General features: G+C 38.8%; 1 protein-coding gene across 5 annotated transcripts; it reads right to left on the minus strand.

Moving 5' to 3' along the window:
• Positions 1-778: 778 nt before the first annotated feature.
• NC2beta (negative cofactor 2beta) lies at positions 779-16249 on the minus strand. 5 transcript variants are annotated; one of them, XM_053796548.1, is made up of 4 exons: positions 16201-16249; positions 10119-10343; positions 6459-6622; positions 779-1594 (listed from the first exon to the last, which is right to left on the minus strand). In XM_053796548.1, exons 1-4 carry the CDS (start codon positions 16232-16234, stop codon positions 1472-1474), a joined length of 546 nt encoding a protein of 181 aa, XP_053652523.1. In that variant the 5' UTR covers positions 16235-16249; the 3' UTR covers positions 779-1471. The 5 variants fall into 5 exon arrangements, with proteins under 5 accessions (XP_053652523.1, XP_053652524.1, XP_053652526.1 ...); XM_053796549.1 differs by lacking the exon at positions 16201-16249 and adding an exon at positions 16065-16197; XM_053796551.2 differs by lacking the exon at positions 16201-16249 and adding an exon at positions 15864-16000.
• Positions 16250-17790: the final 1541 nt, after the last annotated feature.

Raw genomic sequence — 17790 nt, forward strand, 5'->3', positions numbered from 1 at the left:
ATTGCAAACAAACCATAGTATGGGCGGGGATTGAACTCATTGGTCTAGAGTTTTATGACTCACTCACCATGAGTTGTCCCTGCCTGTACCATAGTTTGCTCCAAGGAAATGTGAAAATAATTGTTATTCCATGAACACCTAGCAAATTTTGTAGTGTTAACAGAAATGAAGAACATTCTGTTGGTGGGATGATGAAAAGCCTGGAACTTCAGTGTGGACTGATGTGTGTGTACAAGGACATCAAAGAAAGGGATCTCATTATTTGCTGATATTTCTAGGGTAAAATGGATGGGCCGTTCATTCTTCTAAGGGGTGGGGATGATAAGTATATCATCTAAGTAACATAATAAAGTCACACTACTTGTACCATGAACAAGTTAGCAAGAACTGCAATGATGAGTAAACCCATTCTAATACTTTATTTAACACTGTCTATAGAACTTGTTATTGTTTCTGACACAACTGAAATTTACAAAAAATTCTAAGTGGACAATATATATATATAGATGGGTTGTTGTGTACCTTTTTGGTCCACAGGAATCTATGTGACCAAGGAGGTCACATCCAGACTTGCCAACTTCTTGTTCCTGATACTGATGTTTTTAATTCAGTTAGTAAGTCACCTGAATATTTTAGATGATCCAATTAATAGAATTAAAAACCAACATCATTTATGAAGCAGCAATATCTCACTACTTTTAGTCACTATCATTATATTGTTTCCCCGTTTTCAAGGGGTTGGAGGCACTTGTCGGAAAGGATGGAAAAAAAGCAGGAAAAATGTGTTAAATATATTCAGAATATCCTTCGTTTTCTAATTATAAATAATAAAAATAAGCCATCAGAAAAACAAAGTGCAATACCTAATCCTCTGTAATATGACCAGAATGCATTACACATTACTGTGTATTCACAACAAAGCATTAAATCTTTTCGAGTCTGTGCTGAAATGATTTCTGGAGAAATTAACTAAGCGATTTTTATTTAAAACAAATCCCACTTCGTCACAAAACCCCATATTTTAATCTAAGATGAATTTTAAAACAACAATACTCCATATATGTATAGTATAGTATTTCAACTATAGAACCAGTAATTTCATTTAACAATTAAGTTAAAAATGCTTTATCTGCATGAATGCATCTCTTCTTGAGAAAAATCTGGGATATAACAATATATATTCTACCACAGCCAACATAAGTAACAAAAGGTCACAATGGGGTAAAAATTGAAAATGTGTGATGGCTAAAAGGAAGAACAGAGTTAAAAAATAGTCAACATTTCTTATGTTTTCCAAAAATAATATGGAGCTTATCACACATGCACCAAATATTTATCAACCAACAATAATACAGTACTGCATGCAATTTAAACTAAATGAAAACAAGTAATGGACAAGCTTAATCTTATAAAACATAGCATTAGAAAATTTAGAGGCAAATACTATTGGCAATACAATAGGTAAAAGACTTTAGGAGTAGTCCTCATCGTCATCAATAGTTTGTTGTTCTTGCTGTTGTTGTTGAGCTGCTGCTGCCTGAGCCTGTAACATCTGCCACTGTTGTTGCTCCACCAGCATTTGTTCTTGCCGGGCCTACAAATAAATAATTCAATGGCTTTAGTTTCTTGCAACAATATATTAAGACAAACCTCCATTATAAATGCTTTGTAACACAGTGGTTATCTCCGATAAAGGTTAGGTTAGGTAGGATGACTGAAAATAGGGAATACAGCACATGAACCATTATTCATTGAACAGCTGTCTTGCCAGAAGTACAGAGACATCAAAATTCAAATGACTCTCCAAACTGGAATATCCCCACTTTTCCTTTAGAGTGCAGGAACTGTATTACCCACCTCCTGATTTAAATCTAGCTATCTGGTTTTCCTTGAATTCCTTCACAAATGTTACCTAGCTCACACTTAAATACCACACAATGCTAAAAAAAAAAAAATGATCTACACTCATTCCAAACTAACATGCTCACACAAACCTAGAACTCATATCCTTTAGTTTTCCCTCTAACCCTTCCTTCCATTCCAAATGTACATACCCTCTAGTTTATCCTAGCCTTCTCCATATCTTTAAATAACCAAACCACCTAAACAACCACCCCAGCCCTCTAAATTATACCTTTGGTAACTATGCATCATCTCCTAATTTCTTTACTTTGACTTCTCTGCACAAGATTCACACTGCACAATGTTTTCACACATGACGTTTTCACTGCATTTAGCAACCTCCTCGCTGCAAAGTTTAAAGCCATTACCTCACATCCAGAAAAGAGTACTGATTCCTCTAGAGTACATTCCTCTCTCTCCCCTTTATTTTGCCACTGTAATAATCTTTCTTCTTTCCACAGAAACCTCAACATACCACCTACCTTCATCTCCACATCTATTCTATAGGTCATCTAGTCTTTCATTTCCCTATCTTCTGTGTATCCACTCCCAAAAACCTAAATACACTAACTTTCTCAGTACCCCTTCCTCCCGATCCGATAGCCAATCTTTCATTGCTTAGACTTTTCATTGTACTATTTGTCACCATGTTCTTTTCTATGTTTGCTATTAATTTCCCTCTTTTACATACCCTCCCAAATTAATTCACCAGATTCTGCAACCTCTGCTCAGAATTTTCCAAAAGAAATTTGTCATCATCAAAGATGGTTGACACAAGCCCACTACCAGTATAGCATGCTCTTTGCTAAATGACCAATTTGCTTACTGACCTACTCTAAGGAACAGAACCCCGTCGTTAAGTGAGGAGCATCCTATACTGGTAGTGGGCTTGTGTCAATCATCTTTAGATATTTTTTTAATGTCACATTTGCACCATTTATAACATTTCTGGTATATTTTTTACATGTTTAAACAGTAGTTTATTGCATACTGTAATAAACAGAATACAGGAAATCAGTTCTAATATACATTATTTAGGTTTGCATATGGTTGGAGAGCTGGTCGTAAGTCCGAATGATCAGTAAACAAGCACGTCGCTAAGTGAGGAGAGGCTGTGTATATTAATCCTTCACCTCCCCAGCACATTAGCATTCACTTCTTTTACAGTCCACTCTATAAATACGCTAAACAACAACGGTAACATCACACATTCCTGCTTAAAATCTAGTTTTTTATTGCAAAATAGTGAGAGAGTGAGTGAGATGCTATCAACAAATTTTCCTGAGAATAAGAAAAAGTTTTGGAGTGAGATTAATAAGTTGAGAAAGCCTAGGGAATGAATCGATATGACAGTGAAAAATAGGAGAGGAGAGCTATTAGATGGAGAGTTGGAAGTATTGGAAAGATGGAGGGAATATTTTGAGGAACTGTTAAACACTGATGAAGATAAGGAATGAGGTAGAGCATGTTGTAAGAAAGTAAGTTTATTCAGGTATACACAAATACAGTTACAGTGGACCCCCGGTTAACGATTTTAATCCGTGCAAGAGGGGTAATCGTTATGCGAAATAATCGTTATGTGAATGAATTTTCCCCATAAGAAATAATGGAAATAAAATTAATCCGTGCAAGACACCCAAAAGTATGAAAAAAAAATTTTTTTACCACATGAAATGTTAATTTTAATACACACAAACTGAAAAAGGCATGCACACTTACATGACACTTACTTTTATTGAAGATCTGGTGATGATTGATGGGATGGGAGGAGGGGAGAGCATTATCTTCTTACTGTTTAGAAGGGGAATCCCCTTCCATTAGGACTTGAGGTAGCAAGTCCTTTTCCGGGGTTACTTCCCTTCTTCTTTTAATGCCACTAGGACCAGCTTGAGAGTCACTGGACCTCTGTCGCACAACAAATCTGTCCATAGAGCTCTGTACCTCCCGTTCCTTTACGATTTGTCTAAAATGGGCCACAACATTGTCATTGAAATAGTCACCAGCACGGCTTGCAACAGCTGTGTCAGGGTGATTTTCATCCATAAAGGTTTGCAGTTCAACCCACTGTGCACACATTTCCTTAATTTTTGAAGTAGGCACAATGGATTCCACAACTGGCATAGGCTTCTCAGGGTTAGCCCCAAACCCTTCAAAATCTTTCTTAATTTCCATACTAATTCTCACCCTTTTTACCACAGGGTTGGCACTAGAAGCTTTCTTGGGGCCCATGGTCACTTATTTTCCAGAAACAGCACCGAAAACACTGTAATAATACGAAATATTCCGATTGTATGCTTGGATGTTATTGCGGAGGCTGGCTGGTAAACAATGCCACCAGCGGAACATGTGAGCGTGGCTCAGGCCGCACATTGGAAGCGTCTCGGACGAAAATCGGTAAGCGGGTTTTTAAGCGGTATGCGAGGCAAAATTTTTGCAATTAAAGTAAGCGGTATGCGAAATAATCGCTATGTGATGCCATCGTTATGCGGGGGTCCACTGTACATAGATTATCATACATAGCAGCATGTGTAGAGAACCTAGGATAACCCAAAAAAGTCAGACAAACTGACTTATTTCCATTGGGGTCCCCTGAGTGTGGGGGAGGTGTGCGAGGCAGTGGGCACAATGAAAAGGGATAAAGCAGCTGAGATTGATGAGGTGGGGGACACAGTTTTGGAATGGTTGAAAGAGGGGAAGGTACCTATTAATTGGCAGAGAGCAGCATAGTTCCTTTGAATAAAGGCAAAGGGGACAAAAGAGTGCAAAAATTATAGGGAAATTAGCCTGGTGAGTATATACTACCTGGTAAAGTGGAGAGTCATTACTGAAAAAATTAAGAGTAATACGGAGAGCGGGATCACAAATGAACAAGGAGGGTTTAAGAAGGGTAGGGGGTGTGTTTACACTGAAGCACATAGGTAAATGGTATTTAGATAAGAGTAAAGAGGTTTTTCATTGCATTTATGAATTTGTAAAAGGCATATGTTAGGGTAGATAGGGAAGAAATGTAACAGATGTTGCAAGTGTATGGAATAGGCGGGAGGTTACTGAAAGAAGGTAAGAGTTTTTATGGGGATAGTGAGGCTCAGGTTAAGAGTACGTAGGGGGGAGATTATTTCTCAGTAAAAGTAGGCCTTAGACAGGGATGTGTGATGTCACTGTGGTTGTTCAATATATTTACAGATGGGGTTGTAAGAGTAAGTGAATGCTTGGGTGTTGGCAAGAGGTGTGGTATTAAAAGAGAGAGAATCTAACACAAAGTTGGAATTCTCACAGTTGCTTTTTGCTGATGACACTGTGCTCTTGGAAGATTCTGAAGAGAAGTTGCAGAGGTTAGTGAGCAAGTTTGGAAGGTGATGAGGATAACAAAAAATTTAGATAGTGAAAGACTGGATATTTAATTGGAGGGAAGGAGTATGGAGGAAGTGAATGTATTCAGGTATTTCAGAGTGGACTTGTCAGCAGATGGGTCTATGAAAGATGAGGTGAATCATAGAACTGATGAGGGAAAAAGATGAGTAGAGCACTAAGGAGTCTGTGGAGACAAAGAACGTTATCCATGGAAGCAAAGAGGGGAATGTACGAGAGTACAGTTGTACCAATGCTCTTATATGGGTGTGAAGCATGGGTGGTGAATATTGCAACAAGAAAAAGACTGAAGGCAGTGGAGATGTCGTGTCTGAGGACAACGTGTGGTGTGAATACATGTATAATGCAGAGAATCTGTAACTTGGAAGTTAGAAGGAAGTGCCTGGGTTTCTAAAATTATTATCCAGAGGGTAGAGGAGGGGTTGTTGAGGTGGTCTGGGCATTTAGAGAGGACGAAACGAAGTGTAATGACTGGGAGGGCATATAAATCTTCTATAGTGGAAGGAAGGCAGGGCAGGGGTTGTCCAAGGAAAGGTCGGAGGGAGGAGGTAAAGGAGGTTTTGTGTGCAAGGGGCTTGGACTTCCTGCAAGCATGCGTAAGCATGTCAGATAGAAGCAAGTGGAGACGAATGGTTTTCATGACCTTTTGTGCAGTTGGAATCTGAGCACAGTAACATTTATGAAGCGATTCAGGGAAACCGGTTAGCCAAACTTGAGTCCTGGAGGTGGGAAGTACAGTGCCTGCATTCTGAAGGAGGGGTGTTGATATGTTGCAGTTTTGTTTTAACTGCAGTGTAGGCACATCTCTGGTAAGACAGTGATGAAGTGAATGATGATGATGATGAAAGTGTTTCTTCTTTTTTTTACAGGTCGCCCTGCCTCAGTGGGAAATGACTGATGTGTTAATAAATAAAAATAAGTGCTCTTATCTCCTACATACACCCTAACTTGAGCCCCACTCACTGCATAAAAACTCTTTGCTGCTTTTAGTAATCTACTACCTATTCTTTACATTTGCAACATCTACCTCATTACTTCCATATCCATGGTATCATATCCTTTTTCTAAATCCGTTACTTACCATCCTACCGTGATGAAAAATTGGCTGATGTGCTAAAAAAAATGATTAGAATATAAGAAACAAAATGCACAATGTTAACATGAAGTGATGAATATCTTGTACATACTTTTGCAAAGAGCTCTTGCTGCTGCCTGAGGAGTTCTTCTTCGGGGATTCCAAGATTTTCTAGACGTGTACTTTTTCGTCTCTTCTTAGCTGCCATAGCTTTACAGTCCTTCAACACTGCCTCAGCATCGGCACGGTAGTCACCAAAACCAAGTTTATCCAAAGCTAAATTTATAATGAAATTAATAGGCAACAATGATATCTAGCTTGAAAGATATTTTTTTAATTTTCATATACAGTACTGTACTGTATAGTACAACCATATATGTTTCAAATTGGCATTTTAAAAGGCAAGCCTGTCTAAAATGTACTTCATGCATGTGTTTATATTCTTAGTTTATGTAAAGTGTACTATATTATTTTACAAAATAGTCATATTTTACACATATAAATCCTCCATACATGTTATTTTTAACACGTTGGCCGTTTTCACCAAGGCAGGGTGATCCAAAATGAAAAAAAGAAAAACCCAACAAGAAAGAAAAAAATTTCATCATCATTCAACACTTCCACCATCACTCATACATAATCACTGTCTTTGCAGAGGCACTCAGTTACAACAGTTTAGATGTCCCTCCAAACAGCCAATATCTCAAACCCCACCAGGACTCAAGTCCGGGTAACCGGTTTGCCTGAATCCCTTCACAAAATATTACCCTGCTGACATTCCAACAGCTTGTCAGGTCCCAAAAACCATTTGTCTCCATTCACTCCTAACACACTCACACACACTTGCTGGAAGACCAAGCCCCTTGCCAACAAAACCTTCTTTGCCCCTCCCTCCAACCTTTTCGAGGATGACCCCTACCCCGCCTTCCGTCCCCTACAGATTTATATGCTCTCCAAGTCATTCTACTTTGTTCCCTCCTCTCTAAATGACAAAACCACCTTAACAATCCGTCTTCATCCCTCCGCCTAATACTTTTAGTAACTCCACACCGCCTCCTAATTTCCACACTACAAATTCTCTTCATAATATTTATACTATACATTGCCCTTAGACACAACATCTCCGCTGCCTCCAGCCTCCTCCTTACTGCAGCACTTACAATCCATGCTTCACACCTACATAAGTGTGTTAGTACCACTATACTCTCTTACATTTCCTTCTTTACCTCCATGGATAATGTTTTTTGTCTCCACAGATACCTCAAAGCACCACTCACTTTTTTTCCCTCATGAATTCTATGGTTAACCTTATCCTTCATAAACCTATCTGCTGAGAAGTCAACTCCCAAATATCTAAACACCTTCACTATTCCATACTCCCTCCTTCCAATGTGATATCCATTTTTTCTTTATCTAAATCGTTAACCTCATCACCTTACTCTTATCTATGCTCACTTTCAACTTTCTAACTTTACATACCCTCCCAAACTCATCCACTAACCTTCGCAACTTTTCTTTTGAATCTCCCAAAAGGACAGTATCATCAACAAAAAGTAACACACTCTACCTGAGCCTCACTATCCTCATAAAAACTGTTTATAGCATACCTTACTTTTGAACTTTTGAAGAGTTTCGAGAGTTTCACTACTCTCGGAGCCCGGCCATGGGCCAAGCTTGTCTGGTGCTTGCCTAGTCAACCACCATTTAGTAACTTACTACCTATTCCATACACTTGCAACATCTGCCACACTACTCCCCTATCCACCCTATCATATGCCTTTCCTAAATCCATAAATGCAATGAAAACTTCTCTACCTTTATCTAAATACTGTTCACATACTGTATATGTTTCAATGTAAACACTTGATCTACACATCCCTACCCATTCTAAAGCCTCCTTCATCTACAATCCGTTTCCCACCAAGGCAAGGTGGCCCGAAAAAAAAAAACTTTCATCATTATTCACTCCATCGCTGTCTTGCCAGAGGTGTGCTTACACTACAGTTATAAAACTGAAACATTAACACCCTCCTTGAGAGTGCAGACACTGTAGTTCCCATCTCCAGGACTCAATTCCGGCCTCCCGGTTTCCCTGAATCCCTTCATAAATGTTACCTTGCTCACACTCCAACAGCACGGCAAGTCCTAAAAACCATTTGTCTCCATTCACTCCTATCAAATATGCTCATGACCAGGTGTGTGTTGCACATTACCTTAATGACCAGGTGTGTGTTGCACATTATATTGACAACCAGGTGTGTTGCACATTACCTAGGACTTAGTGATGGTAAATGGATTTCCTTCACTGGGTCACTCTACCCTAGCAGGAGACAGCTGGTGTGTTAAAACAAAATTTCTGTATTTATAGAATGGGCTAAATATGAGTGGATCAGTCAGTTATAATAAAAGAGAGAACAAAAACAAAAAAAGCACTAAGTTTAAGACATAAAAGATAATTAGGAGGGTAAGAAAGTATTGGTATCATACATATAAATTAAAGATTAGGATGGTGAGGTATAACTGGTACAATAAGTATAAATTAAAAATTAATTAGAAGCATAAGGCAGGATTGGTTCCATACATACAAATTAAAGATTAATTACGAGGATAATGCAGAATTCTGGTAAGCCAGACTTGAGTCCTGGAAATGGGAAGTACGCCTGCACTTTAAAGGAGGGGTTTGGGATATTGGCATTATGGAGGGATGTCTAAGCTGTCATATCTGAGCATCTCTGCAAAGACTGATTATGCATGAGTGATGGTGAGAGTGTTGAATGATGATGAAAGTTTTTTCTTTGTTTTTGGGTCACTTGACCTCAGTGGGAAACAGCCAAAGTGTTAAACAAAAAAGCAAAATTGACAGCATATGTATAAATTAAAGATTAATTAGGAGGGTAAGGCAGAATTGGTGCCATATGTATATATTAAAGATAAAGTAACCAGATTGTTGCTGATTAAAATGGATGACTAAGAACTTAACCAAAGACAACTTATGTATTTACTAAACTCTAATATCAACCTTGACCTAAAACGCTTTCTTGATAGTTGTGACAGAACCCACAGGCATAACACCAGAAACAAACATCTCTACGACATTCCCCGTGTCCGACTAAACCTTTACAAAAATTCAATGTATGTCAAAGGCCCTAAAATCTGGAATACCCTACCTGAGAACTCTAGAACTGCAGACACATTCATCACCTTCAAAACTACCATTAGAAAACATCTTATCTCCCTGATACACCCCGTCAACTAACTTCACGAATACCACCTGGTGGTTCACACTTACACTCGCTCACTCATTTGACCATAAACAGAAATATTAATCTCAGTCTTAAAATAATGAATCCTGTGATACTCCAATACTGAAACTATATACTGTGCCAAAACAAAAGCATTCACATTGCTAAACTCACAAAATAGTATTTAGTCACTTAGCCATAATACCAACTTACCTCATAATTTGTAATATTTTACATTTAAGAATAAAACTAAGTATGCCCGAAATGCCTAGCCATGCTAAGCGTTCTAGTGGTACACTCTGTAATCTCAATTTTACTACATGTAAACCAAACAATAACCAAATTTCTGTAAACTCAGCATTGTAATCCTTATAGAGAATAAACTTTGAAAGGGGATGGATTCAAATCTGAATGCAGAGTATAAAGTGACAGAAAGAATCAAGAGACCAAAGTGCTTATAATGCACTTTGAGAATCAGAAATGACAAATGCTAAAGCTAACATGGTAGCAATATGTACTACTGTACTCACACATTAATATATGCTCTGCATTTATAGTTTTCTTCTGTTGTTGATTGCATATCTCATTAGCTTCAGAGGACAAGAGATGAATGAATTCTGTGCAACAGTTTAGAATAAGTTCACGTGCCTCATTTGCTACACGAACATTTGGAAGCAGTTCCTTTATCATTTTATTCATGGCAGCACGTGGGATGGTAAGCTCATCATCTGGTACATCTGTTGTTACACTCATTGCTGAAAGAAATAGGGATGAATTACAAATTAAAATGCTTTTAAATGCATAAAACTATACATTAAAAAATGTCAGCTAGGTTAACTTTTAAGCATTACAAATCAATACATACAAAAAAATAAGATATATTCCTTGATCAAAGAGGATCAGTATATTGTATTGCAGAATTTCTCAATTTGTGCAATTTCAGTATGAATACTTGGTCTACACATCCCCTACCCTTCCTAAATTTTCCTTTCTCTTTTGTATTTCTACTTTTTTGTTATGTTACCTCTAACCCTTTCAATAATAATCCAATGGTGCACTTTATCCAGTATACTTGTTAGGCTTATTTCTCTATAAATTTTGCACTCTCTGTTGTCCTATTTTTCCTTAGAGAAACAATGCAGGCTCTCTGCCAATACTTAGTTAACTTCCACAGTATATATTTTCAAGAAAACAAATTACATTCTTCCTCACTTCCTCCTTAACTTAAAAGCCATCATCTCTTCACATGCTCTCAGGTCTACCACATGCTAACAACCATCTATCCCTGCTTCCCAATCTATTTGTCAGCCTTCCTCAACTTTTTTTTTTTACCTTTCATGATGCACCAAAATCATGTAGGTCATTAATTGCAAGGATGGGTGAAGGCTCAAACTTATGTTTATCAACTGCAGCCCAGTCTTACTCAAATAACTAGGTATGTACCAAGCCCATGATTTGCAGCTCTACCTCCTCAGCTAGGCATGCAGAAGGTCCAGGAACTGCAGTCAACTTTTTCAGCTAGGTATTTAGTAAGTCAAGGAACTGTAGTTCAACTCTCTCAGCTAAACCTGAAGATTCAGGTAGTGTAGATCAGTTTCCCCACCTGACAGAAGGCAAGTGATCTCACCAATGCTCCTAAGTCATCAATTAGTCAGTCTGATAATTTCCTAATTCTGAAGTTCTCCCATACTCTACATAAGTTTAGTAAAACTATCAGCAAGCAGTAACCTAACATAACTTAACCCTAAATTATGTTAAGTAAAAGGGTACAAATGCAACTAATGTGACATTTAATTGTGCAACATTTCACTTGCCAGAAGCTTGTTGGATAGCCAATGGTTAAATTTTAACAAACCAGTGAACCTGCCACCTGGATAACTCACTGACATCAGTGATTTGAAGTCATTGACTTCATCTGACACCACCGATATATGTTTGTTTGTCTGCATGATAACTAAATTGTATTCCCTAAATGATCACAATCATTTTGAGAATTTTTTTAAATATCCTAGGTTAAGTCATTATAAATGTCACTTTTGCACACAGTATATTATATTGAGCATAAGCTGAGTATAATTACAGTATTAAAGTTGAAATATAAACTGTGTAGCTAGAGTATACCATAACTACTGTACATTCTAGACAAAAAATTAAACAAGCTAATCAATAGATTTACATTTTTTTATGGAATTACTCAAAGTCATAATGGGGTCTTTGTCAGACCCCACCAAGCACTTTAGATTTTTAAAAATATTTGTATTTGCAAATAGTATACTGTATAAATTTTTTTTACATAGCTAATCTACACAAAACAATATAGACCTACAATTTCATGAAAATTAAAATCCTGTAATCTTATTACTATAGATTAACCTGTAAACGGTCCAAGCAGATCTACGTTCACATGTGTAGTGCTACAAAAGTAGATCTACGTTTTTTTTTACATATTTTCAAATATGACAAAAAAAAAAAAAGTAGATCAAAGTTTTTTTACACATTTTCAAATGTAAAAAAACAAAAAGAAGATCTACTTTTTTTACATACTTTCAAATGTTGAAAAAATGTATATATACGTTTGGACCATTTACGGGTTAAAAACATTGGTTACTATTAGGTGAAAATCCCATCAAATAATTCACTCATCTAGCTGGTGTAAAATATGGATGTATGCTCTCAAAATTTCACACTTTTCTTTTAACCCTCCAGCCATCTCCTACTGAGGTAAGGTGATTCGAAAGAAGAAAACACTTTTAGATATCCCCGCCTGTCACACGGGAGACTAAGGGTACAATTTCCCGCCAGGGAGGGCAATGCTTGTCGGACCAAAATGCTCATGCATGCTAATGGCTTTCTTTAAAGTACAGTGGACCCCCGGTTAACGAACTTTTTTCATTCCAGTAGTATGTTCAGGTGCCAGTACTGACCGAATTTTTTCCCATAAGGAATATTGTGAAGTAGATTAGTCCATTTCAGACCCCCAAACATACACGTACAAACGCACTTACATAAATACACTTACATAATTGGTCGCATTTGGAGGTGATCGTTAAGCGGGGGTCCACTGTATTTAACAATATTTTACTACATGTAAACTACACATTGTAGACTACACAAAGAAATAAACTTTTGAATTTGTATTTGAATATAACATACAATGAAGTGATTTTTGTACTTCCTGTCAAGTTTGCTTGGATGTGTGTCTTTTCCAGTCTCACCTTGTACACTGTTATCAGGTTAATGCATAATATGTCCAACTATGTCAACTCAGAGCAATATCTGGTTAATGTTTACTTAAGGGCTGGCTTGAATTTAATGACAATTTAAAATTTAAATCGTCCAGTGCTGACTGACTTGTGCAATCGAGATAACTGTATTTTGTGCAAAAGCATAAAAACAAAATTTGGTTACAGTATATTTTGTCTCAGTAGTCAATATTAAACAAAGCCCTTTTTTTTTTTAAATTTTGCAGAAAATGAATCTATATCCACTGGAAAACCCTACAATATATATCGTTTTAAGGTCCATATAACAGTCTAAAATCAACCTAACTGAAAGTAGCTTAAAGTAGCCTAATGTAACCTAACTTAATAGTATAACCTAACCAACGTAAATTAACCTAATAAATGATTATTGGACAAGCAAAAACTATTCTGGCTAGGGTATGGATAACTTGCTTATATTTTAGAAATTAAAATAAAGGTTGAGGTCTGACCAACCCCTACAGTAAATATTAGACCAGTCCTCTGGTAACTAAAATAAATATATATGCTAGCACTTCTGAACTGTATTGTGTTTTGCAAATGAAATACCATATACAGTACTTATTATATTATACATAATAGACAATATCGACTAGTTGATGAGTAAGACATACAGTGCTAGTCACGGCATTATGCCAGGTGAGTGCCCCGGCATAATGCCGTGACGAAAATCAAAGGTCTACCATACAGGGGGGGGGGTCTTTTTTCGTCAGTGTATTATGCTGGGTAGCAGCCGTTAGCATGAAATCACGGTCTGCCACCATACTCCACAGTGACTCCTCGGTGCTCACGTGGCTGCCATGGTGAGAGGAAGTGTTGCACTTTTGTATTTTATCCGCCCCACCTTTTGTCCGGTGTTCCCTTTGGTTTTGGGGCTATACATGTTTGATTATGGGTAAAAGGAAGTCTGTAACACCTGAAACGATAGCTCAAATCATACGGCGTCACAAAGCTGGGCACCAGATGAAAGAATAGTGGAGAATGTTGGTGTGGGTGAGCGTTCAGTGAGGAACTGGGTGCAGCGTTTCAAGGCTTGTGGTGGTGTAGAGTTACCGAATGCCAAACCTCGGCCTGGCCCCTCAGAGAAGACATATGTTCATACCTTAACTGTGTTAAAGAAGCATTTAGAGAGTACACCTAAGATAACTACTAGAGAATTGAAAGAAAAGAACTCACATCTTCTCTCAGAGGGCTTTAAGAACTGTTAACAGACGTGTGTCAGAACTGGGCTACAGTAGTCACTGTCAGGTTAAGAAAACGATCCTCTCCAAGCTACAGAAGACACGTAGGCTGGATTATGCAAAAAAGTATCTTCACTGGAGTCCTCAGCAGTGGTCTGAAATACTTTGGAGTGATAAAGCAACCTTCACCGTCACCTGTAACCATGGGAGACGTGTACCGGCCCAGAGGTAGTGACCCGCTAGACCCACCAAACACCCAGACTCACTCATGGTTTGGGGGTGTTTCAGTGCTCAGTGTGTTGGTGAACTCATTGTGCCTCCCAAAAACTAGTACATGTATATGAACCAGTATAATTACCTGGAGTTATTTTGTGACAATTTTCCTGAGACGTTTGACAAGTGTGGGGCTATGGTTTTTATGCAGGACGCTGCACCATGTCATAATGCCAAATCTGTAGTTCACTGGCTTAAGGACTGTGCAATGAGGTTCTTTATTGACTGGCCAGGCAATTCCCCAGACCTAAACCCTATTGAGAACCTCAGCTCATTAGTGAAATGAAGTTTACTGGGCAAGGATATCAGCTCCATCCTGCAGCTGGAGGCTGCTCTACATGAGGCATAGAATAATATACCTCCACAAACCTTCAAGAATTTGAGTGAAAGTCTTCCTACACAGCTGAGGGATGTGATTAAGTGTAAAGGGGACAGCACCAGGTATTAAAACCTCAGTAAGTGTGCAAGTATATATATTATAATCTTAAATGGTATGTGTTGTTTTGGTATGTGGGGGGGGGGAGGAGTGGCATAATGCCATGGCTAGCACGGTATGTACAACATTTAGGTATCTTTAATATTGAAATGTTTCACTTGAGCAGCTGGCTTCTCAAGTCAAATACAGGCAATTATAACACAGGAGACAGTAGAAGAGAAGTAATTTGAGATGATTAATCCTTCAGCCTTGACAGAAGTAACATGAGGTCAGAGACTTACAGTATATAGTGGAAAGAGTAGTGAGGTATAGTAGACAGGGATTATGTCACAAGTAAGCGGGCTCCACTAACCACCAGGCCCGGTGGCCTGGTGGTGTGGCGCAGTGGCCTGGTGGCTAAAGCTCCCGCTTCACACACGGAGGGCCCGGGTTCGATTCCCGGCGGGTGGAAACATTTCGACACGTTTCCTTACACCTATTGTCCTGTTCACCTAGCAGCAAATAGATACCTGGGTGTTAGTCAACTGATGTGGGTCGCATCCTGGGGGACAAGATTAAGGACCCCAATGGAAATAAGTTAGACAGTCCTCGATGACGCACTGACTTTCTTGGGTTATCCTGGGTGGCTAACCCTCCGGGGTTAAAAATCCGAACGAAATCTTATCTTATCTTAGAGCTGGAGAAAACATCCCTTGTACCAAGATGCCATAATGTTGCTGTGTCAGACTTGTATCATTATAAATAGTATACAATACAAACACATCGATGAGTAAGACATGTATCTTTATTATCAAAACATTCTGCCTACACAGCCACCTTCTTCAGTATATATATCTCTGACCTTATGCCTCTGCTTTAAACTAAGAAACTGTCCACCATCTATCAAGGCTGATTATTATTATAATCAAAAAAGAAGCGCTAATTATTATTATTATTATTATAATCAAAAAGAAGCGCTAAGCCACAAGGACTATACAGTATCAAGGCTGAGGGACTGATTAAATTACCTCTCCAATTCTTCGAGTTCCGTGTTATAATCTCCTTTACTTGGCTGAAGAATTTTGCTGAACACACGAAATGTTTCACGTATAAAAATGCTCGAGTGTTGCATATATCTTATCATACCTGTGAAAATTAACCAGGACCCCCAAGGCAATGAAGTTACAATTTCATTTCATTGAGTTGTTCAAGATTTCATCTACTTAATGTAATTGTTATGTCCTTATTACATCTGTTTGCCCTAAAGACCATTTTAAAAGACTTGTATGTATGTTATGTAACCAGAGCCTAAAATATTTCTTCAAGATACGTGAAATAAATATTTACTTCTTTTCTTTCGGGATACAACGGTTGTTGTTGTTGTTGAGGTTCTGAGAGTCACCAAAGTTACCGCCGTATTGAACTCCACTTCCCAGTTGCAGGGCAGAGAATTGAACCCAAAAACAATAAAAAGGCACAATACCTCGACTGGTACAATACACAGATAATCTGCACATGGGAGAATAAAACTGATGACGATGTTTCGGTCCGACTTGGACCACTAATTAATCACAGTAGATACTAACTACGAAAGGAATGTGTGCGTATGCGGATAAATGGTATGAAGGGTATTGGACAAGTGGGAAGGTGGAGAATGTGGATTTAGAGAAGGTGTGTGAGTATGTGACGTGTAATTTAGGGAATAGTGATAGAAAGGCTTTAGGGGGGGGGGGGGGTAATAACGGAAGAGGAAATAGAGTTGGCTTTAAGGGGAATGAGGAAGGGCAAAGCACCGGGAATAGACGGTCTCCCGGCTGAATTTTACCTCCAACATTGGGAGGTGATAAGGGGATTCATGGGTAGGTTATTTAATCAGATGAAGGAGAAGGGTGTGATGGGGGACAAGCAAGCAACAGCAGTTGTAGTGCTGGTCCAGAAGGGTAAGGGGCAGCACACCTGTGGAAATTATTTAATTTCCGAAGCTATAGTGCCTAATAAGTGTTTAATGTGTTGATTTGCTCCAGGGAGCATAGGCTTATGCCCCTGAGAGAATGGAACACTAATTAGTCCATTTTGAGGGATCAATAAATATGGATGGCCATGGAGTTGGTGCCTATATGCAGTAATGTGCTGGGGCTGACTTGGGATACTGAGAGAGACTTGTTATTGTTAAAGTCTCATAATTCCAGTATGCCCAATAAATTAATCCAGGGAGCATAGGCTTATGCCCCTGAGAGAATGGAACACTAATTAGTCCATTTTGAGGGTTCAATAAATATGGATGGCCATGGAGTTGGTGCCTATATGCAGTAATGTGCTGGGGCTGACTTGGGATACTGAGAGAGACTTGTTATTGTAAAGTCTCATAATTCCAGTATGCCCAACAAATTAGCCCCGAGAGCATAGACTTAGTGTCACACCTTACAATAAGAGGGAAATTGTTAATACCAGAAGCATGGAGGCTTGAGTGTGCTTTGGATGGAGCCCTACCTGAGGAGTTAACAGGTGGAAAGAATTAATGGGTGATTATGTAAATACCAATGTTGGAGTTCCCAAGCCAGGTGGCCAGTGAAGATGGGAAAATTGTACTCCACATTATGTAAGTCGTCTAGCAACGACCTCCGCCCGGCCGCAGTGTGGAAAATTTTTGATTTTCCGCAGCTATAGCGCCTAATAGGTGTTTAATGTGTCAATATGAGTCAAAAATGTATTTGACAATAGGATAGAACCAAGAGTTCCCTTTGCGCATGCGCGGATGTGCGGGGGTATAGGTCGACTTGGGCCATGGGGGAGGCGGCTGTGTTTTGAATGTGGTGAGGAGGCTGGGAAAGCATGGAACCAGGAAACTGGCATTCACGGCGGCCTAAGGATTAACATAGGCCTCATTTCATAATAGGAAGTGTCGTAACTGTTCCTGGTGAAGAGTGAGGGAACGTGATTTACGGGACCACCGTAAAAAGGTGGTAAAATTAGTGAATAATGGTTCCACCGGGGTGTGACTGGTGCGCGGCCATGGTGTGTGTCCACGGGAAATACCCGTGTGTTAATCCTCGCTCATCGGCCTCAGATCTTA

This window comes from Cherax quadricarinatus, chromosome 80 (assembly GCF_038502225.1).
Source record: "Cherax quadricarinatus isolate ZL_2023a chromosome 80, ASM3850222v1, whole genome shotgun sequence".
NCBI classification, from domain to species: domain Eukaryota; kingdom Metazoa; phylum Arthropoda; class Malacostraca; order Decapoda; family Parastacidae; genus Cherax; species Cherax quadricarinatus.

What these genes read in the sequence shown, in the direction of transcription:
- NC2beta (XM_053796548.1), bottom strand. Translation starts at nt 16,234, where the DNA reads ATGTGCAGATTATCTGTGTATTGTACCAGTCGAG. An exon ending in TGTGTATTGTACCAGTCGAG is followed by an intron (nt 10,344 to 16,200) that starts GTATTGTGCCTT and finishes TATTTCTTTCAG; the next exon opens with CAATGAGTGTAACAACAGAT. An exon ending in AGCAAGAGCTCTTTGCAAAA is followed by an intron (nt 1,595 to 6,458) that starts GTATGTACAAGA and finishes ATTTATTTGTAG; the next exon opens with GCCCGGCAAGAACAAATGCT.